Consider the following 24,388-nt stretch of genomic DNA (forward strand, 5'->3'; position numbering starts at 1 on the left):
GTTGCCGAGTAAATAATTATTCTTGGGTTGAACTGTTGGTTCGCAGACTGGCTCCTCTACACGGAGGGCAAGGAGAGACTGAAGAAGAGGCAGGCACTCCAGCTTAGTAGGTGGCCAGTTCACAAGCAAGGCAACTTACATATGCATCTTGTCTGGGGCAGCCTCAAGACAAGATCTCTGCACTCGCCTGTCAGAATCTTGAGTTTATATAGAAGCTTTAACTGGCTTCAGTCAGTCATGTGTACCATCCAGATAGTCTCAACCATTTCTGTCTCAAGGCAGCATCCTTGAAACAGCTCCTAGTGTGGGAATGGTAGGTGGAACACACATTACACGCACAGGGATGGGGTGAGGAGCCTCCGATTGCCTGGGTCCAGCTCTCTGGTCAGCTGGTGGTCACATCCTCCTGATGACCTTCTCCAGCATGAACTCAACAAAAAAAAGAATTCCTTGTTACCTCTTAGGAATGAGGAAGAGACTACCCCGCACTCAAAAAGAGGAGCAGCTGGAAGGGTTGGTCTGCAGGGGGCACCTCAGGCTAGTTCTCCCTGCCTGGTCCCTGGGGCTGATCCGGGTCGGGTGGAGGTGGGGGTGGTTCCTTCTCCAAAACAATTCCTTGTTTTCCCATTGTTTGTGGGCTACCATTTCCCTAGCTCTTAGGTAATTCTCAATGCCCTTATATTTGACAAATAGTAATTCTAACAGAATGGCCAACCTGTTCATCTTAAAGTCTTGTAACATATGCTCTGGGATAAATGACTAACGAAGTGCCTTGGGAAGAGCATCCTCTGTACCCTGCATTTTTATTTAAGTAACTTGCCAGTCTTTATAGACAAAGTGAGATTGGGGATGATTTCTGTGGGAGGCTTAGGATTATGTTATTTGTGGTTTGCCTTGATATATATACTCTTTATGGTAGAAACTGAAAGTCAAGTAGAAATAAAATAAAGAACTTTACCATTCTTAAATAAAGATTATCAAAAATAACCATAAGATTTTGCCAAATATAGTTTGAAATTATATTTGAATGCCAGGTTTGAAGAAGTTGCTTTACATGTCATATTTAAATCACTTTTTAACCTTATCACCACCTTACTTTATTGTACCCATCCACACTCCAATTTAATAAAAAGTGAGAGGAGAGGCTTGGGGTTAAAGTTCACAACCTTATGCACCACTTTACAGTGAAGTTCAACAACTTTCAAGCTGATGGGTAATTTTGGAACAATGCACTGTGGCAGAAGAGCCGCTTAGATTCCCAGAGTTCCCTTCACATTGACCACTGTGAGTGGCATGGCTTATCAGGACAGTTTGTTCTGTTGTCTACGGTTCAAGAGCAGATTTATAAGAAAATGTGTAATTTAGGGAAAGATACAGATTGCTTTGCTGACATGACCTACCAATTGTCATAGTCTATGAGATACGAGTTTAAGATAAATTTGCAGTGTAAATTTCTGAATATTTTCCATCAAAGCAACAGGATTTAAAAAGTAATGAATGGTTAAATTACAGAATGGCTTACTTAAAAAAAAAAAACAGTTTATTTTGTAATCACAATTCACATTGGAATTTTCAATTATTGAGATGCATTTTTGGTATCATACATGTTGTGGCATTTCGTATACTTGGCTGACCTGACCTGAAGTCGTTTTGATTTGTTAGCAAAAGGCTATGTCCATTGTGTGCAAATACTGTTCAGTACTTGTGGAACACTTTAAACTACTGCATGTGAACTAAGCCCAGCTGGACAAAATAGGGCAACTCAGCGGCCAGTCAAATTGGGACATACTTGCCCATGCAAAGTCAGGGAGACACGAGCAGCTCCTGAGTGAGTCAGCAGTGAGAAGATGAGACCTACCAGCCAACAACTGATTTAATTATTCTACTCACACATCTCATGACAAAATGAAAAAAGATATGTCACGGCCATTATATCACTCCCAGATCAGAGGGAATAATTTTAATTAAAAACAAACTTTTCAATTAATAGAGGTGATGTGAATATAGTTTTTACAAAATTGATGAAATTAGAATTTTTGAAGAATGGTTTAAAATAAACAGCTAGGTACTTTCCTGGTGGTCTAGTGGTTAAGACTCCATGCTCCCAATGCAGGGGACCCGGGTTCGATCCCTGGTCAGGGAACTAGATTCTGCATGCTGCAACTAAGATCCGGCGCAGCCAAAAAAAATTAAAATAAATAAATAAAATAGATAAAATTTATTTTATTTTATTTTATTTTAGCTTTGAGGCATTAACACTAATTTTCTTGATTATTTTTCTACCTAATTTTAATACTGTGTTTTCAGACTGTAGGGTTGAGACTATTGTGTGCAGAAATGGGTTGGTGAATGAAAATATGTTTATAGCAACATAACTGCATTTTCTAATACAATGCAGCGTGCTGAATGCAATCAAAAAGAAGGTGGCAGTGAGTTTACAAAAGGTGACCAGGCAACTGCAGATTGGTCACAGAGAGACCGAGGACACGCTGCAGCAGGGGGTGAGCAACTCAGTCACAAGCCAGCTGGACAGGGTTTGGCTCCAACCAGCAGGCTGGGAGGATAAATTAGGGAGAATGCCAGCGCTCCTACTGGCAGGGCTCCTTTGTCCACTCTGGTTCAAGTTTATAGCCCCACACCTATTGCTCCTGAGGTTTCAGGCCTCAGAGATTATGTGGCCCTGAACCAGTTCGATTTTCAGTTAGGTGTACGGATTGTCCTGCTCCATTAAGTTCAATGGAAATTTTTAGGTTGGTCTTATTTCACTATTTACATATATCCACTTCTATTTAATAATAAGTTAAAAAATGAACAATGAACATACTATCTATCTATATTATGTATATTATATATTATTTATATATAATATATAGTTATATATATGCTTATTTAAATTGTGAATTTTTAGTTAGTAGGTCTATTCTACATTCTACAGTGTATATTAAAAAAATGTAGCTATAGGGTACTACTAACAACAAATGCTACCTTCTACCTAATAACAAATGTATGTTCCCATTTAGAAGAAAAAAGAAGCATATGATGTGGAAGGTAAACAGTACTGCAGAAATCTGATTGTACTGATTGATGCTTTTTTCATTCTTGTGAGCAATTTGCAAACTGGAAACAGTTGCAGAGCTCTGCTTCTCCCATTTTCTAGCAATTCCCTTTTCAGCTATCTCTTGCCTACTTAACTCAGTAATTACCAAGTTAACTACTACTCTAGGTAGATTAGAGAGAATTTTAGAATCGTAGATTGTTTCAGCATCCTAAGGTAGCTGAGGTTATACTTACTTACATATCCTCTCTCATATTTTCCAAATTAGCAGAAGTTGATTTAAAATAGCATCTGCAGAATTATACCTACCACCTTTCAAGGTCATCAGCAGAACTGAAACGTAAAGAAATTAAGAATTCAAAGTCGTCATTAAAATCAATTATTTTAATTGCTTAAATAAACATAAGGAATTAAAGTAGGCGAGGGAGATAGGAAGCAGTTTGATGAAATTCTCAGTGTCATCCCATTCACTGCTAGAGACGGTCAGAAAGGGCTCCATCCTGTGGACAGAACTGAAAGGGGGCACTGAGTCTTCAAAGACATGCACTTCGTACAGGAGTCCAAGCAAAAATCAAAGCAAATAATTAATAGCTACATGTTTGGAAAATATGTTGAATTACACAAAAAACAAGGGTTGTGACCAACTGTGTACCTGCTGAAGCCGACATTTTAAAAGATGACGATCTATGAATACTAAAGTGTGATGGTCCATCATCAACACAAATTCAAGTGGAAATCATTTAATTAAACTTTCAGGAGAAGCCATTTGAAGAACAAGGTCAAGGCCTGGGTCTTCCAGTGGGATTCTGGTCTTCAAATCCGGATGCGCGCGGGCAGGGCAGGGTCCCTGGAGGCGGCTGCGGGCGCGGGCGGGGCCCTAGCACTGCAGCTCCTCCCCCTCGGCCCGCCGGGGAGCTCCTGCCGAGCTCTGCGCGCTGGCTTGGGCCGTGGAGCTCAGCACCTCCTCGAAGCTGCCTCCGCCGTGGTTCGTCCCGCCTACTTTCGTCTGAAACGGGTTGAGACGCACACAGGCAGTTATTTCGTTATTTCTGTAATTTTAAAAATAAGATCGATTGCTTTCAAGTTCACAAATATACTTGTTTTCTTGAAAGGGGATGCAAAGGATGTAGAGAAGTTAGTTTCCTTTAGCAGGGGGCTAGGATATCATTCATATTTGCGTTCTGCGACTGGACTCGAAACTTTAATTTGTACAGATTTAGCGACTCTCTGTCTCTTCTACATCTAAAATTCTCAGTCCCTGCAGGGGCATATGCAGATCTGTGGATGTGCACCATCTACTCACTCACCCAGAGAACCGATTTAATCAAATGGAATTGGATATTAGATAAATTCCCCCAATTTCACAAATGTGTGAACGCCTTTTAGTGACTCCAGCTTGAGTTTTCCATTTGGGATTTAGCAAGGCAATCTGGATTTCTGAAAAATGTCTCTTGAAAAGCAGAGCGGCTCAATGGAACATGATTTCTGGTTTCTAATACTTGGAGAGTTGGAGATGAATCATGGCTTAAGCACTGCTCCTCTCACGTCTTTCCAGGCAGTTGTCTCTATAGGAGGAATATACCTTAAAATGCAAAGTTATGATGCTTCACGAGGCTCTCTTTTTGTGTACTTGTTATTGGCTAATAAGAATATAGTCAGGAAGAAATCAATTTATAATTAAGAAATATGGTTAAGTATTTTGAAAAATTCCTTATTATAAGGTCTCTCAAAAGAATATTTAATGGTCCAAAATGCTTAATGCAAGTCTTGTTAATGGCCACATCAGCCTTCCTTTAACCATTAACAATATGGAAAAATACTTTGAAGAAAAGAAAGGTATAGAATAGAAGATGTTGCTCTTCCCAAAATGCTGTCTACACCTCACTGTCACTTATGATCACTCACAAGGACATAAACCACACTAGGAAATGTACCTGCCAATTGCCTGGCCTTCCCTTTTAAAACCTTAACCAGGATTTAAAAGCAGTTCAGTCATCACAAATGACACACAAACTTTTCTCCCATTGTCACTAAAATCCCTCTCTGCCTCTGTAAATTCAGTTACTAAGTTGAATTTTTCCACTCTGCTTGAGATTGGAAAACTCATTCTGGAAAGTGACAGATTATAAATATTTTAGGCTTGGGAACCACATTGTCTCTGTCACAAATACTCAAATCAGCCATTGTAGAAAGCAGCCAAGATAATACATAAGTGAATGAGCATGGCTGTGTTCCATAAAGGCTGTATGAATGGACACTGAAATGTGAATTTCGTGTAATTTAATTTTCAAATCACAAAATATTGTTCTTCCTTTGATTTTTTTTTTTAACCATTAAAAAAAAAGTGAAAACCATTCTTAGCATACAGACCACTCAAAAATAGGCAACCAGCTGAATCTGGCCCATAAACCTTAGTTTGCAGACCTCAGGGACAGAGCACTGATTCCTCCTCCACTCTGTGTTATCTTAGCACTGGGAAGAAGCAGGGGGTTGGTTTCAACTATCTGATTGTTCACTATGGTTATTTCTTTTCTGAGAGAGGCAAGATTAATTCAAAGTAATTAACTCTATTAATAGTTCCCATCCTCCTCTATAGTCGCATTCTCTTTAGCAATAGAAGTCACACACAGTGTTGAAATCAGGTGAATACCAATTACTGATGTTTTCTTCTGGGCTTTGTTTTGTTCTTCTCTTCTAGTTCTTGATTTCTCAAATCAAAAGAGAAAAATAAAGAAGGAGGAAACCACTTGGAAATAAAGCAGTTTGGCCAAGAAAAGAGTGGACTAAAGGGGTTTCCTAACCATGTGGGTTTAATAACCACACACTACAATACTTTAGCCAAGGACCTGCTTAAGCAGAGATGTGAACAATAAGCTTCTCCCGCACCCTTCCCTTCAAAATGGTTTTTCATCTAAGAAGTTGTCACTGTGTCCCCAACATTATAATTGCTCTTTGCAAAAAAATTTTATTTGAATTACTGAACTGGGCTTCCTGATCTTTCATAATAAAAATATCCGGTTGAAAGGACACAAAGAAACAATAAGTATATCTTACCTCTTTTTATGGTTTTAATTCAGGCCATACAATGTGCTCACCAAAAAGTAGGGGCACTAAAAATATGTTCTGCTTGACATGGGTGCAGAACGGTCGGAGGGGATGTAGTTGCTCATGATTCACTGGAACATGCTAGAACATTCCAAATATGGTTTCATAGGAGCTGATTCTGGGTCTGTTTTCTGTTTGCTTGTTTTAGATGAAATAGAAATTGTGCTTATTGAGTGTACAGGTGACACCAGCCAAGATGTCAAGTAATACATTGATGTATTACAAGGATGTAGGCAGAAAGGACTAAATTTTATATGATTTTGATGAATTGGCAAGTTTTTCATGGAAAATCAAACTATCTACACAACTGGGTATAAAATAAGAACGATCCATTGGGTGCAAATGCCAGATGGTGTGACAGACTGTGTGAGAAGATGGCAGGAACGGACCTCGCTTCACAGCAGAACACTATTTCTAATAGAACACAAATATGAACACGATTCCCTTTAAGTGGTGTTTGAAAAATCAAGCTTAAAGCAGGATGTGTGAGTGGAAATACAGCATATAGACCTGCAAGGAATTTCACTCATCTGTACTGATTCATGAGTCATTCCCTCAGCAGGAAATGACCTCAGGATTGAAAAGTTACAGAAGTTTTGGAGAAGATTCAGAACACAAAAGAAAACTATGCAGAAAATAAACTATACACAGAAGGTTTAAACATCTATTGTTTAGTCTGGAGGGAAAAAAAGGAATGAGAACTTTGTAATTATTGAGGAAGTGGGAGGTTTGACACACAGCATGATTATTAGCTATTCTCCCGTTGCCTGTGTGGGCAGAGAAAGAGAAACTAGGCATTGGGTGTGACCCAGGCGGTGGGTGGGCTGTGAGTCTTGTTAAACCCATGGACAATCATGCAGACATAGAATCTGCTTTCAGGGGGTCTTGACACAGGCTAGTATCCAGATGGCTGAGTTAGTTTTGTGCATGTCTGAGGAAGGCAGCAGGCTCTGTACCTTCCATCCAGATGCGGTGAGAAAAGTGAGAGGCTGACAGTGTGGATTAGACACTTAAATCATGTATGAACTGTGAGCTAACCAGAGTTTCCTAAAAGCAAATGAAAACAGGTTGTTCTTTATTCTTCTTTTGCTTCTTCATACCTCCTTCTTCTAAAGGAAACCTAAAAAGTACAACTTCTCCTATGTCAGAACTTGACAACAGAATCCATCCTTCTTGGATTGTCTAAGGCTGAGAACCGAATGTTGAGAAATTAACTCCTGGGGTTTTTGGAATCTTTTGTTTTGAAACTAGATATTCTGGCATGAGAAATGTCTGTGACACTGCAGGTCTCTACCCATAAAAAGTTTTTCCTACAAACAGCGGCAATTTAATGGCTCCTCCGGGTCCCTAAACATTCAATAAACGATAACGTTGACAGGCAGAGCAGTAAAACTGCGCAAGTAGAGACTGCTGGTAAATGAAATCAATGAAAGCATGGTAAATGTTGAGTAATAATTCCATTCTTGAGCCTTAAACACCTTATCACAGGTCTGGAAAAGAGAAGACTATGTGAAAGCCTCTTCTAAGGGGAAAGACCCTCCAGGTCAAAACCAATAAGAGCATCTAAGACCTCGACTAAGGAATAACTTATACCCTCACAGACTCTCATCTGGCAGCACATGTGAGGGTCGTATGATTCAGAAGCAGCTGGGTAATCAGCACGAGCCTATATGTGCTTTTGATCTGATTAAAGATCACACATATTCTTAATTTTCCCAGTAATAGGGAAATACAGAAATGGATTGTATGTAAAATAGTGATAATGATATCAAGATGTAATTAAGTTTAGGTGGTATCTTTAAAAAATCTTAGTAGTATCAATGACTTTTCGTGTTTTAAACGTTCTATACATTTAGGACTAGACTGATTTTACTTTTGCTCTTTTATCCTCTGTACATTAACTTATCTATGCTCAAACAATAAATTCAATGAATTTTTTTGTTAGCACCTACTATAGAACAGGCATATTTTCAGTTTATACCCAGGGAACAAATGCACTATTACAAAATAATGCATTTTGTGATTCAGCTTTATTTTCCCTCCATGATACCCATGCTGTGCTGTGCTCAGTACGTGAGTGGAGTAGGCAAGTGGTGTTGATGGGCGGTGGATGGCAGGATAGCACATGGAGCCAAGTTCATTTCTACTGGTCCATGTCCAAACCAGAGGAGCTCTGAGCTGTTACTGAACTTTCACTTACACTCTAATTTCAGAGTTCATAGATCCTTTGTCCTATCCACAGTCATCTATCACATATCTGCTTCTTGGGGGATAGCATTAAGAGTTCTAACCAGTGAACAGATCAACACAAATCCCAATTCGCTTTCATGAACAGTTCACTTCTGAATGATTTATTTATATAAACAACTTGGTATGGCTACAGTAACACTATTCAATATTGGTTTTCTTTATAGATTTATATGTGAAGAAAAGTGACTCTGGGCACCGCTGCCTTCTTGGCTGCATCAAATGCTGGTGGCCCCGCCTTTGGAGCCAACGGCAGCAATGACTAAGCTGTCCTGATTCAATGAACCCAGCGACACAAAATTCACTTCATCTGTACCTTAAGGCTTGTGACAGTTGTCTCAACCCTCTCCTCAAATGATTTGAAAGTAGGAGAATTCCTAAAATAACAAAAAAAGAGAGGTCAGCTCTGAAGACCTAGCTGTCTTAGCAATCGTGCTGTGCTGCCTAGTTTCTCCTCTTACTTGCAAACATCTCCTCTGCACCAGAGCTAGTTACTGGCTTGCCACCTACACCAACCATGTTTTAAAATTTATTTCACTTCTGCTAGGTTAGATCCAGAAACCATAACCCGACATGGAATTTTTCTAAGTAAAATAGATAACTATAGAATAAATAATATAGCATTTGGCAAGGATACAACTGTAATAATTCCATGGTGCACCGTAAATCATTTCCAACGAGTCAAAGGAGTGATAGCTTAATTTTTCATTTACTAATTAATTGTTTCTATCATAACACTCTTTTTCCCAGCTCAGTTATTTTATAACCAATAGAAAGTCTATCTGAAGAACGTCACATTCGAGTTTTCCCACTTGGAATTTTAAAAGCCATTTATCTTAGTGAATGTGAGACAAGACAGAAATAGCTAAAGGAAAAAAAAAGTTCAGATGTTTTCAAACTTTAAAGTTTTAAAACTAAGCATTTTATCAACATCCAGGAAGCAGTGTTTCTGAAAGTCAGTGCGTTCATTATTTTAGGTTGAAATATACTCACTACTTGTTTAATGCTTGATCAAAATGGTGCTATTAGCACGTGTTATATTTCCTCCCAAAGAAGATACACTTACTTGTTCTTACCAGACAGAACCTTTGCTGTCTATTCACAATTTATTTGTGACTCATTCATTGTGTTAAATAATCTACATACCATCTTGTAACTTTAAGATTTAGATCTTTCATTTGGTGCTTTTTGGTTTCCTATACTGGATTTGGCCACATGACATTATGACTTAATGACATCATTACCATTAAAAATGATATCACCAAGTCCAACTAAGGAAACAGGAACTGAATTAAAAATGTGTCTTAAATCTTGTGTTCATGTTGGCTTTCAGCAACAACTGCCATCATTTTCAGGTCAAAAAATTCAACTGAATGTTACTATACTTGATAAGCCACTTGCTATTCTCTCTTGAGTGCAGAAGAAATAAAATAAGAGGAATGGCCTAAAGAAACTTCATAAGGGCGAATGGTTATAAAATACGGGCTTCATTGTATGGTGTGGGCTGTAGCATGGCTCTAATACTATCAAGAGGAAACTAATGTAGAGGATATGTTTTTGAATGAATTTGGCTTCATCAGGGATTGTCTCCCAAGACTCTGATGCTCCGGATGGTCACAAATGCATTTGCATCCAGGCTGTATGAAGTAACAGTGGTGAGTTCAGAGGGCCCAAGCATGGCGTCACACCTTGTATATGACTCAAGCATGAGTTGAATTCCTGTGAGTAACCCTCCACCGTACCCGTCTCATGATGAAATATTAGTGAAATTACATAAGAATGATTCAAAAGTGTACACTTATTAGCACTTTACTTCCACTGCATGTTTTATTTGGCCAAGCTGGTCACATGACTAACTACCTGTCATCCATCAGTTGCACAGGACCACAGTGGGCAGACAGTTCAGCCTAATGGTTCACGGTTTATGTTAGTTGAGGAAAATCTTTTTTTTTTTTTTTTAAGTTAATTTCAGGCAAGCTCAAGAGGAATACATTTGACCCATAAGTCACTATAAGTCACTAGATGGATTCCTGGTTCACAGAGGAAAATCATATTAATTTTTTTTCAAGGCTTTTTTGGACACCCAGACTTAAAATTTAACAAGTAAAGAAGCTCAGAGCTGCAGTGCTCAATTCTGGTGTTCTTATTCTAGGGGGAGCAAGTCATTCAAATATGGACTAAGCCATCTTGAATCTATGCTCTCTACTTACCACCAAATTAGGGAAATCAAATGCTGTGGTTAAACTTCCAAAGTAACCACATAACCCCAGTGTAGAAGAGACATCATCAGATATAATAAAACAGACATTCCCCTAATCAAATTACACTAGAGTGCATGCTGGGGAATAGGGAGAAACTATTTATTCAGATTTAATCATGTCATATACAACTACAAACTTGTAGCACTGCAAATAACCCTGGAAAGAATTTGGCTTCAGTGGGCTCAAACTATTTAGAGTAACTGAACTCCCTCTAGAATGTATTCACACCACAATATATAATATAAAGCAGGAAGAAGAGGCACAGTTCTGACTGAAGTGACGGAGGGTCCCAGAGACTAGATCCCCTCCCACTGAGGCCCAACCAGGGCAGCCCAAGGAAGCACTAGGGCTCCTGGAAGCACCAAGGGAAGAGCAGTAAATCTGGTTCTAGCCTCTTATTTTTAAACATGATGAAACTGCTATCACTGAGGTGACCTTCCCAAGGCTGCCAAGTTCACCCCTAGCAGAACTGGACTACAGCCAGCACCTTCTGATTCCCAGTCTAACATTCACTCCTCTATACTCATTACTATTATTTTGATTTTATCTGATTGTATCACTAAGTCACGCCAACTGGAAGCGAGAGGAACATCTTTCTCAGGAGTTTTCATCTCACCAGTAATTTTAATGACATTTTTATTGTTCAACAGACTCTTTGCCTGAATATATCCCTTAAAAAATCCTAATGATATCCGTTCTAGAACTGCAGCCCTCTTTGTCTCCTACCTTTTCATTTAAACTTTCTCCGAGCCTTGCATTTAATTCTGTGGGAATAAAAGGATTTCCACCTTTGCAAGTGTGCTTGGAATGTTCCAGGCCCTGTACTGCGTGCTTTACACAGGTTACACATCTCACAACAGCCATGTGAGGTAGGTCTTATTTATTCCAGTACACAGATAAGAGAATAGAGATAGAGATAGGTAAATAACTTGTCTCAGGTCACACAAATCAAGAGTGGCTGGATTTAAACCAGTGGGTCTGGTCAATAGCCCAAGCCCATTACACCTACAATACTTCTACAGGATTGTCAGCCTTTTTTCCTGAGGGCCCTCAGAAAAGAGCATAAGATAGGTCATGGCATTTCCCTTTATACAAAGAAGGAAAAAACCCACAAAGTATCAATAAAATAACACTTCATACACATTCTACATTGATATTATGTAAAATAATTTACACAGATTACCTCATAGCAGGCATACTTATGGAATGGCGAATGGAGTAGCTTCAGGGCAAAAGCAGATTAAAGGGAAAAAAAAAAAAGAAAGAAAAAAGAAGATAGCACAATATAAGTACATGAGAAACTCCCTATTCACGGTTTCAAAACAGCAATTTCAACTATTTGAAGTGCTCCCTGCACACCCCACCAAGATGAGATTTGTTTTTTGTTGGGTAGGATGGGCCACAGTCACTTCCAAAGGGATAAGGAGACCAGGTGGCCCATGGCTGCATATTATTTCACTTCCTGTAGGTTCCCTGTAGGCCAGGGAGGACAGGAGGAGACTGTCTGGTTTGCCCCAGGTCAGCCCAACAGCTGGTGGACATGCTCTCCTGGCCCAGCTCCCTTCTCCTGTTCAGGAGGACAGTAAGGGGCAAGGGGCCGTGCTCAGCACACAGAGCCAGGAAGCTAAAAGCTAATCATTCCATTGTAGAGAAGCACTCCAGAGGACTGTATGTAGTTAACATGAGTCAACCAAGGAAACACATGCCAGGTAAACGCAATTCACACAGTCCAACATGGTGGCAGGGCTTCTGCATCCATCCCAGGACATCTGGTACAAAGATCAACTTTTCTGAGAACTCTTAAGATGATCAGCCTTCTCACCCTGTTGCTCCTACAGCGGCTAACTCGTCTTCCTTCTGATCGACTGCCTGTTATTTCTATGTGAGTTCCACTCGGAAATCAGGCTGCAGGAAGGGAGGAAGCAAAATGGGGTCCATGTTCCTAGGCTAGCATGCCCTCATCCAATTTCCACCACAGTCCCGGCCTTCTCTTCTCCCAGGAAGCTAACAGGTAGGGGATCAGACTCATCACCTTCCCCAACAATATCCACTGAGGTCATCAGTAGGGGCGGCACTTTACTAGAACTCAGAAAGAAAAGGACAAAGAAGTGCAGGGGAACCTTACGGTCTTACTCTAGACACTCCATTTAGAAATCATAGGCAAATATTTCCTCATAAGTTACATTTAAAAAAGAATTACTAAAAGAACTTCGTCAGCATTATAAATTATTCATCTCTTTAAATACAGGTAGTTTTCTTAAGAAAAAAAAATTTTTTAAGGTATGTAATAAGATTCTACCTAAAAGGAGGCTTAATTCAGAGACCTGGGACTGACAGTTGCACACTTGCTAACATCTGAGCTCTTCCGGTGGCCTTTCTCCTCTTCAACTTCAGAAGGTACAGAAAGTTGAAGGTAAATCCTCTGCCTAAGTAACAGTTGCTAGGAATTCAGAAAAACACGACGATCTAGAGGAAAAAACTCCTGTTTCTCAACTTCACTCTCTGAAAGTTTCGTAAACATACGCAACTCGCAATTGCCACTTTCCTCTTCTTCTCTGCATTCTAAGGACCTCTGCCAGTGTAAGAAGGCATGATGCAGAAAGAGATTCCTGAGGGATGGCTCAGCAAGTGAAAGTCGTGTAAATGATTCAGAAGTGAGATACGCAGGGGCTGAAATAGATTCAAATGCATTAGGTGCCCTATACTCTGTAACTCTCCCTGGTGGTGAACACTCAGGAACAGAGACGTGGTCTTTGGCTGAAGCGCACCCACAGTGGGGCTCTGGGGAGGAAGGGAGCTGCTCGGCAGCCGGCAGGGCCCTGGGGGCAGCGCTTACCCGATGGAGTGAGACCTGCAGCCGCAGCAGCACAGGAGAGAAGAACAGGAGCAGGGTTAGTACATCAGGACGCAAGGAAGTGGCCTCACTGCCCACTGTCCCCTCTTTCAAGAGCCCCAAGGAAAAGATGAGGGGGCCCCGTTTGTTACTCTTCTTGAGTACACTCACTTTTTAATGTCTTCACAATTACTTTACCAACCTATGGTACGTGTGCTTCTCACTATTTTCCTCATGGATATATAGAGGTGGCTGGATGCTCTAATAAAGTTACATGCCTCCTCCAAAGATATCCTCTCCACTAGATCACACGCAGTTTGAACAGATTCACCAAGAAGTCCCAAGAAGATGGCAACATTATTAATATAAAAGTGATTCTAATAGCTTGCATTTCTTCAGAGTGCTTTCATAAATGTGACCTTATTTTACCTTCAGAGAAAACAGTCTAGTTAGGTAGCTATTAACCACGTTACCTGACAGGTGGAGAAGGAGGCAGAGCAATTCCGTGACCAGGCTAAGGGGCCTTCGCTTAGTGGCAATCAGGAGAAAACGAGAACCTTAGCTCAGGAAATATTATTTATTTTTGTAAAACATCTAAATTAAATCCTAACATAGCGCTTTTCATCCAGTTATTAAAAGGCCCAAATTCTAGGTTTTCAAAACCTGTAAGCATTAACTTTTAATTATTTTAAAGAAAAACTGAGAGGGGATTCCTTGGAGGTCCAGTGGTTAGGACTCTGAGCTCTCACTGCCAAGGGCCCGAGTTCGATCCCTGTTCGGGGAACTAGGATCCCATAAGCCTCGCGGTACAGCCAACAACAACAAAAAAAACCAAAAAAAAAAAAAACCCCACAAAACAGAGAGGTACTGTTTTTCTTCTCAGGTATCTGAATTTTTCTGGCAATCTTTTTGAAGAAGTTCAGAAATTTGTTCCCAGAATTCACAAAAGAATTTTATGGTATAGCTAACAAAATATAAAATAATATGATACTTTCAAACTGAAAAGGGGTTCAAAGTAAAATGCCTGTGATAAAATTTTAAAATTTCCCCACTATCATTTTATAAATTGGCAAATTAATGTGAACGAAAAATTTAAAACTTACTAATACTAATTGTTCTCTTTTGAGAATCGTTATTATATTAAACTTAAGTACTTTTCAAATATGACTTTTACATATATTACTTGTTCTAGTATAAAAGTAACAATTCTTTGTAAAACTTTTTGCTTTCATAGGAAGTTATCCTCATTTATTTCAAATGTTAGATATCATAGTTTGAGAAAAATATAGGCCTGAAAATATAGGTCTACAAAATATTACAGGCCCATATTTGAATGTGGACTACATTTCCCAATATTTTTAGCCACAGTTTTTAATGGAAGTTTTGTATCCTCTACACAGAGCAATAGTTAATGAAAAGTTTGGAACTCCTGGGAAACAGGTTATCCATTATGCTAAAACAAAGCCACATTGAAACAGGAGGAAAGGCAGTCAACACAACCTTGATATTATGCCCAGTTCATGTAGGAACATGAGTATGTCAACATGCTGCACGTGTGAAACACGGTCTTCGTTCTTTACAACTTATGAAACACACTGCACTCCTGTTCACCGACTCTCCCTAATTTCCGTCCTGTGGGGTCACCTTGTAACTGAGACAGTCACTTAGTAAAGGTAAAAACTGGCATTTATTGAGTGTTTAATACATAGCAGGCTCTCTTTTGCTACTTGTATATAAACTGAAGATGTTGTTACTCTTTTCCCCATTTATAACTGAGAACAGCCACAGATTCCTAGACGCCACCCAAGACCTACTGAGGTGCAATCTTGGAGAGAGAGGTGGAATCTGAGAATATGCATTTATCAAGCTTCAGAGGTGTCTGTAAGGTCTGCTACCATTAGAGAAACACTATTCTAGTTGGCAGTATTATGCCACTGAATCCCAGTGTTCAAGTGAAAGGTTTCAACTAAGTATGTGGAGAACAAACTTTATAAACATGACAAAATATATTTTCTTGGATATAACTGGTGATAAGGTCTTTCCTGTTTTAAGGAATTATTTAATTAGTTTAGATAAATGTTTTAATGCCATTGAAATGACTGCAAATTTTTATATAATAAAGTTAGGGTTAATTCATAATCCAGAATATTTACCATTCATCACACACTGCCTCTGAAGAATTTTAACTGCTTTTTGTTATTGCTTTATTAGCAAAAATGAAGATAAAGCAATGTACTCAGATTCATGCACATGTACTTACTTAACTCTAGCCTCATGAATGCCAAGTTGTTAAGATGATGCATGAATATTGGGAACAATCCAGTAATTTTTGACGTCAAAAAATAACTTAAACACAAAGATATAAATATTTGCCTCTAGGTATCAAAGCTGCAGGGTAACAAAGAAAGCAATAGTTTAAGAATCCAGTAAAATAATAATACATACATATTTTTTAAAACGAAGAAATATAAAATGTACTTGAGAAGTTTTTAAAAAGTGAATTTGATTTCTAGAGAGAAAAATGACATTGATTTATAAAGAAAAATCTCCTAAGCATATCAGCCAAATTCAAAATAAACTATGATAGGTAAACAAGCAAAAAAATGAGAGTAACAACTCTGTGTAAGATAGCTTCCTAGTACATAATATGAAAAATAAAAATGGTCAATACTACATTGTTTTTCTGGTGCCTGTAGTGAGGTCATTTGGTTCTCAGTTCAAAATCTTGATATTCACTCTAATTTTATATACCAAATACTGAAAATAACCAAAATGAGCAAAGGGACTGGTTTAAAAATTTTGCTACAGCTATGCACTGGAAGATAATACAGCCATTAAAAATGAAGATGTAAGGACTTCCCTGGTGGTGCTGTGGTTTGGAGTCCGCCTGCCAATGCAGGGGACATGGGTTCGATCCCTGCTCCAGGAGGATCCCACGTGCTGCGGAGCAACTGGGCCCATGAGCCACAACTACTGAGCCTTTGAGCCTCGAGCCCACGCTCTGCAGCAGGAGAGGCCACCGCAATGAGAAACCTGAGCACCGCAACGAGAAGTGGCCCCTGCTCTCCGCAACTAGAGAAAGCCTGCGCACAGTAACGAAGACCCAATGCAGACAAAAATAAATAAATAAATAATTTTTTTAAAAATGAAGATGTAATAGACATTTATTAACATATTCACAATATACTGCTAAAGTAAAGAAAGAATACTACCAGGAGCACACACTATATGGTACCTTTTTAGAATAAGAGAATAAATATCTATGCATTTAGCATAGAAAAAATACATGTACTAGTTGGAATATATACAAAAATGTAACCAAGAATAGTTTATCAGAGAATATTCCACTGAAGGCATATTTTAACTTATTGTTTAAATTACAGTGATTAAAATTCAGTGTGTGCTGCATTCTTTTGAAATCTCTCCTTATTACTGGTGATTAAAGGCACCGTCTATCTTCTATTTCTACTAGGTCGGGTCCTAGTGGAAAACGCATCTCTGGGACCAGGCCCACTAAGCTGACCTTCAGGCAGAAAATGTCCCAATATAAAAATGTATCTCAGTCACCAATACTATCAGCCACATAAAATTTTAATCCAACTTAAAAAAAAAGAATGTGTTAGAAAGACCAGTTGAGATAGATATATATATCTCTAATGCTCCCCTTCTCTCGGAAAGCCAAAGGCTTAGCCCCATTCCCGTGGTTCTTTCCCACAGTACCTCATGTCTCCAAACTTCTTGCTGATGGCCGTCCCAACGTTGCTGAAAGCTGCAGTTGCCTTCTGCCCTGCGTGACTCAGAGTTTCATGTGTTTTCTTGTAGCTAGAAATAAAACAAAAAATAAAACAGAGAAAGATAATGATATCATGATTTCCCATAAAACATTCATCGTACTTCTCTCTCCTGACTTTGAAAATTCCCTTTCCAAGACAGATTTAGGAAGATGATCCACAGAAGTAATTGTTTCTATTCATTGTTCGGGGAGGATGGGTTGGTGGCCGCTCATCAGAGGGAAACTCAGACCATTAAATCTGAATTCAGGAAAAATATACATATATAAGTCCAGATCTGAATGCGCAGATCTTTAATCACAAAGAGTGGAACTGCTCTGAGAGTAGAGAGTTATTCTTAAAGAGATGTATTAACTCTAAGAAGTGACGACGAAAGCTCTAGCCATCGACGGTAACACAAATTAGAAAATGTATATTTCAAAGGGAAATTTAAGCTTTTACTGCTTATGTGGGTAAAAGTAACCATAAAATGGCAAAATAGAACTAGTTACTTAATTTTCGAATACTTAGAGCTGGGAATAAGAAGGGTGCATAATCTTAAGATAATATAGTTACTTTTTTCAAAACAGTTTTAGGAATATAGTACTGCAATGATCTGTTCACAAGCCTATGTCCCCACAAGGCTGACTCCCTGAGGGCAAGGAAGCCATTCATCTTTGTGTCCCCAGTATGTGGCAGAGGGATACAGGGGAAACTTAATAAATACTAGGGGAATGAATCAATGATCAAAGAGCTCCTCTGTGGCTGTGAACTGGGAGTCATGGCAGTAAGAACAATGCAGTGTGATGGATTATAGAGAGAGAATGGACGGACTTGACAGGAGGTTATAAGTGACAAATGGAACAAGACGAAAAAATTGGCTTAAGGTTTTGAGCATGGTGACAGGAAAGGCAGTGGTGTATCCACTGGGCTAGGAAATTTCTAAGCGTTAATTAATAAAGTAGAAAACAAAAGGCACCTAACCTGAGGGAATAAAAAGAAATCAGCCGAAAATTTCGTATATCATTTCACAGTATATGTAAGTCAAGTCATTATGCTATACAGCTTAAACTTATACAGTGCTGTATGTATTATATTTAATTTAATATATCTCAATAAAACTGAAACAAACCAAACCAAAAAATTTTCAACTGATTTTTAAAAAATAAACTAATTCTTTTTTTTTTAACATCTTTATTGGAGTATAATTGCTTTACAATGGTGTGTTAGTTTCTGCTGTATAACAAAGTGAATCAGCTCTACATATACATATATCCCCATATCTCCTCCCTCTTGTGTCTCCCTCTCACCCTCCCTATCCCACCCCTCTAGGTGGTCACAAAGCACCGAGCTGATCTCCCTGTGCTATGCGGCTGCTATGTGGCTGCTTCCCACTATAAACTAATTCTTATAATGCACATACCATCTTCTTCCAATATATGCTGCTCCCAGGTAAGTTCCCCCAAAGCTCCTTGCTTAGCCTAGAACACTTGCATGCATATGGTACATCTAAGAAGACTATGTCCTGTGAAATTCATTGTATAGGAACTTCCGTCATCCCTCCCACCCTTCCACCTCCCACAAATCATCCGGCCCTAAATATACTAACAGACTCTACACAAATGCTTTAAAACATGCTCCTTGGTCTTCCTTGGGACTGAAATCACTTTATTAACATGGTATTCTATTATTCTTTTTTTGTTAGCAGGAAGGAATGAGTCTGATATTATCAGCACCATATGTTATTTATTTACACAATGCCTGTTTTTCAGGAAGTGTAAAAATCAAGTATTATCTAGATGATAAAACCAAACCAAATATTCATTTACTAAACAGACATTTTCTAGGGAATAGGGAAAGACCTACAGGAATAAGGGTCAAAGCAGAATTTGGTGAACGGGAGGTAATTTGTGTCTCTGGGGAGAGGTATGTGATTAGGGGAGGTGGACCCCAGACGGCTCTGGGTCAAGCAGCAAATGAGAAGTGGGAAGATGAAAGAAAGGAACAGCTTTTAGAATGTTTGCTTAATTTTGTTCGCTGCCAAGTTACAAAAATATCAGTTATTCAAATTACAACTTTCTTTTTACATTTTACTATAGGATGTTAGGTTTTAATTATGGCAGGAGAATATTTTTGATCATGTGAAATCATGGAATTGCAGGCAGATTACACATAAAATAAAATATTAATCTCTAACTTCTTATTAGTGATAAGGCAGTTAATATAGCACTAAATGTGGACCAGAAATAAAAATCTCAATCATTATTACAAGAATTCAGGAGGTGTGATCTTGAAATGGCACATGCTGAGAATTCTTCAGAAGAAACATGCTACTAAACAGGTTCCCAAAGCAGTGTCCTGGCACTTGGATTAACTAGGCATAGAGATAGCCTTTAAAACAAAGATTTAAAGGTAGTAGTTTTAGCCTTAAAAACAAAAGGATTTATTTACAAGTAAACAAAGAAAAATGTGGAATGCTATTCCAGTTATATTTTTAGGATGCTGACAAAGTTTTCACAAAGTAGTAACCCGGCCATGAAATCAGATCTATAGAGGGAACTCCCTGGCGGTCCAGTGGCTACGATTCTGTGCTTTCACTGCCGACGGCACGGGTTCGATCCCTGGTTGGGGAACTAAGATCCCACAAGCTGTACAGCATGGCCCAAAAAACCCCCAAAAATCAGATCTATGGAAAATGGCCTGTAAAACATGAAATCCATACATGATGGAAGTGAGGAAGACACTATATTATACACAGATGAAACATGGTCTTGCACTATGGGCTGGAATTTAGAATTAGGCTCAATTCTAATTAGCAAGAAAAACTTTTCCCTATGCAAAAGTTTCTCAGGCATATTGGTGAGGAAATAGAGTAATCCATTAAATAACCCAAAGAGAAGACTTTGTATCTTTTCCCTTCTACTCCTTTCACACTCCATAGCCAACCCATCAAGAGACCCTGCTAGTTCAACCTTCCAAATAGATCTAGAATCTGTCTACTGTCTCACCACCTCTACTGGTCTCTGCCTTAGTTCAATTCACCATCATCACTCACCTGGGGTCTTGGCCAAGTGAATGTCAGAGGAACAGAGTTGGGTTCTGGGGGGAAATGGGCACAGAAGAGGGAATCGAGGAAGGCCAAGAGAAGACAGTCAATCGGGTATCCACCCAGTACTGCCTCTGTAAGGCCTGAAAGGTGACTCAAGGGAAAAGTAAAAAATTACTCTGCCACACTGTGGTCTTTGCATGAGGTTGGGACTGGGTACCAGTTAGAGAATTCCTTCTTGTGTTGGTCCTGCATTTCTTTCAGGAATTTCTTGCAATTAAAGCAAATATTTAATTTACTTGTAAACTTTCCACATAGTTGAACTTTTATATATTTGAGAATGCTTTGAATTTTGAGGTAAGAAGTGACTTTTGAACACTTTGTGTGTGTGTGTGTGTGTGTGTGTGTGTGAGACATTCTAAATTTAATGGCTTCATTTAAAAATAGCTAGTCAGGGAGAAGTACAGTTAGCCCGCCGCATCTGTGGGTTCTGCATCTGCGCATTCAACCAACCACAGATGGAAAATATTCAGGAAAAAAATTCCAGGAAGTTCTAAAAAGCAAAACTTGAATTTGCCATCTGTGGGTAACTATTTCCATAGCATTTACACTGTATTTAGATCTATTTACACTGCATTAGGTTTTATAAGTAATCTAGAGATGATTTCACGCGTATGGGAGGATGCGTATAGGTCATATGCAAATACTACACCATTTTATATAAGGGACTTGAGCATCCATGGATTTTGGTATCTGCATGGGTCCTGGGACAAACCGCCCGCAGATACCTAGGGGTGACTCTACATATAGTAAGCAATAAGTGTTAGCACATTATGTTTTAAACACGCTTCTGTATCAAAATGTGAGACAGGTGTTTACAGGCATCTGACTACTTTAGTGAGGTATTAGGGACATTTAAGTCCTCACCATGAAAAATGCATCTCTATATCTATGTGAAATTTCAAAGTTAAAATTCAACCATATGGATAGCTCAATGGAGTGTTAAAGATTTTAGGGACTGTTAACTCTTTATTTCTGGGAATTATAAAATGTTAAATCTGAAAGGCACTAGAGCCCGATCCCTTAAGACTACAGATGATGAAACTGAGGCCCAGAAGAGCTGAGTGACCCTTTAATGACAGAGGTAGGGTTAGAGTAGGCAGTGTGCCTGCCTTCCATCAGAGTGTCTTGTTGCCTAGGAGATGACAAGGGTGAATTAGATCAACTCCAGTGTTTGTGGAGAGAAATAATAATACTATATTTCAAGAAATTTTAAGATGCACATTTTCTACGCACACTTTTAGACCTCTTCCCCTAGGCAAACCACTACATTCCTTGAAAACAATTAGTAGTCCTTATATACATTACTTAGAGACCAATAATTGAGGACAAGAGATTTCTAGGGGTTAGGCAATGAGAGAGGGTTATACATGGGGAAGTGAGCTCCACGAACAAAATAACTAGGGACTCCATGAGAAATAGGTCAGCAGGCTCAGAGCATTTAAAAGCTCCAAGGAGTACCACACACATTACAGCCTAAGTGAAGGGTCCCTCTGGAGTTGTGCACTGCACAGACCCTGTACCTTATGGTGCATCCTAATTGGGCTTGATCTTAAAACTGAATAAGTAATATACATCCTCATCCAGAGGCTAGGAGCCTGTGTCTTGAAAAAACGCTCTTCTGTCAGGCCACAGATAACCCCCAAGGAAGTCAGTGTATTTGCATTTTACTCCCTTTATTGTGCCATGAAATCCTGTACATAGTTTGTACTACTAATACTGAAAACTGTTTTTTCAACTCTATCACATAAAATTATGTTCAATAGTATTCAAATAATGAAAAACAATTTAAATACTAGCATTCTGATTCACTTGACAACCTTATAATTTAAATGGAAGTGGTATTTAGCATTTTACATTACTAGCATCTCTTATTTTAAGCTAAATATAAATTATACCATTGCTGAGTTCCATAATTGATAGAGCGGACAACTAACACATTTTTCTTAAATAAAAATCAAGTGTTAAGATATCCTCAGGGACTTCCCTGGTGGCGCAGCGGTTAAGAATCCGCCTGACAATGCAGGGGACACGGGCTCGAGCCCTGGTCTGGGAAGATCCCACATGCCGCGGAGCAACTAAGCCCGTGCACCACAACTACTGGGCCTGCGTCCTAGAGCCCGCGAGCCACAACTACTGAGCCTGTGTGCCACAAGTACTGAAGCCCATGCTCCTAGACCCCATGCTCCGCAGCAAGAGAAGCCACCGCAATGAGAAGCCCGCGCACCGCAACGAAGAGTAGCCCCCGCTCGCCGCAACTATAGAAAGCCCGCGTGCAGCAACGAAGACCCAACGCAGCCATAAATAAATAAATAAATAAATTTATTAAAAAGAAAAAAGATATCCTCAGGTTTCTGTCAATTGTGCACTGGGAGGCAAGAAAACTGGGAGTATTTGCTTCAAGAAGTCTGTGTTGGGTGCCTCTCCTCAGGGTTCCCATAATCCCCTCTGCACAGCTCTTTGCAAACGTCCTCCCAATGTGCTGCAATTACGGTTTTTAAACCTCTCTCTGGGACTCGCCTGAACTTCCTGAGGGCAGAACCACGTCTTGTTCATCATCACTGTATCCCCAGTGCCTGAATCAACTAGAGCAAGAGTCACGTGAGTTTCCTCTGGACTCTGGAGGCTGGGATGCCCCAGCTTCAGCTACAGGTGCAGAGTCAGGACTTGGCGGTGCGAAGTTTCTAACTCTGGAGAAGAGCCACAGTGATCTTAAGGTGAGTGAGGGCAATTCTTCCTTGCGTGCTCTAAAGCAATCCAGCAAACAGTAGCTTTGGAGGAACTGCACTTCCCAACAAGGCTCGAATATGGTCCAGTGTTGAACCTTTCTTTGGCAAAAGTTTAACTGTGATAAGCAAATGGCAGCTCACATTTTTTAAGCACTTTGTATGCGTTAACTCACTGAAGATGCATTTTGTTTACTTGTTTTGAGTACAAGTAATCTTCCTCTTTTCCAATGAAAGTCAACAGAAAAATAGGCTTTACTTTTCAGAGATTCAGTTTGGCTGGAATGGATAGCTTCCCCCCGTCCAGCTTTACTGAGGTATAACTGACAAAACAAAATTGTGAGATATTGGATTTGATATACATATACACTGTGAAAGGACTCTTTTCCATCTAGTAAATTAACATATCCATCACCTCACATACATATATGTGTGTGTGTGTGTGTGTGTGTGTGTGTGTGTAGATGAGAACATTTAAGTTCTACTCTCTTAGCAAATTTCAATTATACAATACAGTGTTACCAACTATAGTCATGATATTATACATTAGATCCTCAGACCTTATTCATCTTATAACTGAAAGTATGTACTCTTACCAACCTCTCCCTATTTCACCCATACGCCCACCTCTAGCAACCACCCTTGAACTCTGTTTCCAAGAGTTTGATTTTTTTTTAGATTCCACATATAAGTGATACCAATGCAGTATCTGTCCTTCTCTGACTTACTTCACTTAGGATAATGCCCTCAAGGTTCATCCATGTTGTCGCAAACAGCAGGATTTCCTTCTTTCTCATGGCTGAATAATATTCCATTGCATTCGTGTGTGTGTGTGTGTGTGTGTGTGTGTGTGTGTGTGTGTGCGCACATCTTTAAGGAATGGGTAGCATTTAACTGCTAGAACAGGTGAGCTGTTTGGCCAGCACACCGACAAGGGGCTCTTCAGTAGTGTGGGGTAAGGTTCTCTGCAAGCCAAATAAAAGGCATTCTGTTGACTTTTCATGCAGATTCCTCTTCATGTCTTAACAGATTTGAAAGTCAGTGTTAATAATCAAAAGGAGAAAGCGTGTCATCTTCTAACATGTTCTGACTTAAAGCATTTTTCTACATACGGATAGAAGAAAAAGTTTTAAATTCAACAGTCTTTTTACAAGAAGATATCTTATAGCCCAAGTCTGTTTTCCATTATAGAATTTAAAAGAGAGCGTTACTTGAACAGTTGCATATGCAGCATTTCACCAAAGACACAAAAACTATTTAGGCTTCTTTTCTTCCAAAGCTTCCC

General features: G+C 39.3%; 1 protein-coding gene across 5 annotated transcripts in view; it reads right to left on the minus strand.

The window, feature by feature from the left end:
- Positions 1-3,424: 3,424 nt before the first annotated feature.
- Positions 3,425-24,388, minus strand: part of TPD52L1 (TPD52 like 1) — a 98,200-nt gene continuing 77,236 nt past the window's right edge. Inside the window, exons 4-8 of one of the 5 annotated variants that reach the window (XM_036872016.1) lie at positions 17,222-17,323; positions 13,505-13,519; positions 11,852-11,890; positions 8,724-8,784; positions 3,425-4,061 (exon numbers count right to left, since the gene is read on the minus strand). In XM_036872016.1, coding sequence (XP_036727911.1) covers positions 3,933-4,061; positions 8,724-8,784; positions 11,852-11,890; positions 13,505-13,519; positions 17,222-17,323 — 346 coding nt within the window. In that variant the 3' untranslated portion in view covers positions 3,425-3,932. Of the gene's footprint in view, positions 4,105-8,723; positions 8,785-11,851; positions 11,891-13,504; positions 13,520-14,307; positions 15,890-17,221; positions 17,324-24,388 lie in introns of those variants that run through there. The other 4 variants (XM_036872017.1, XM_036872020.1, XM_036872018.1 and 1 more) reach the window with 4 other exon arrangements.

This window comes from Balaenoptera musculus, chromosome 12 (assembly GCF_009873245.2).
Source record: "Balaenoptera musculus isolate JJ_BM4_2016_0621 chromosome 12, mBalMus1.pri.v3, whole genome shotgun sequence".
In the NCBI taxonomy this organism is placed as follows: Eukaryota; Metazoa; Chordata; class Mammalia; order Artiodactyla; family Balaenopteridae; genus Balaenoptera; species Balaenoptera musculus.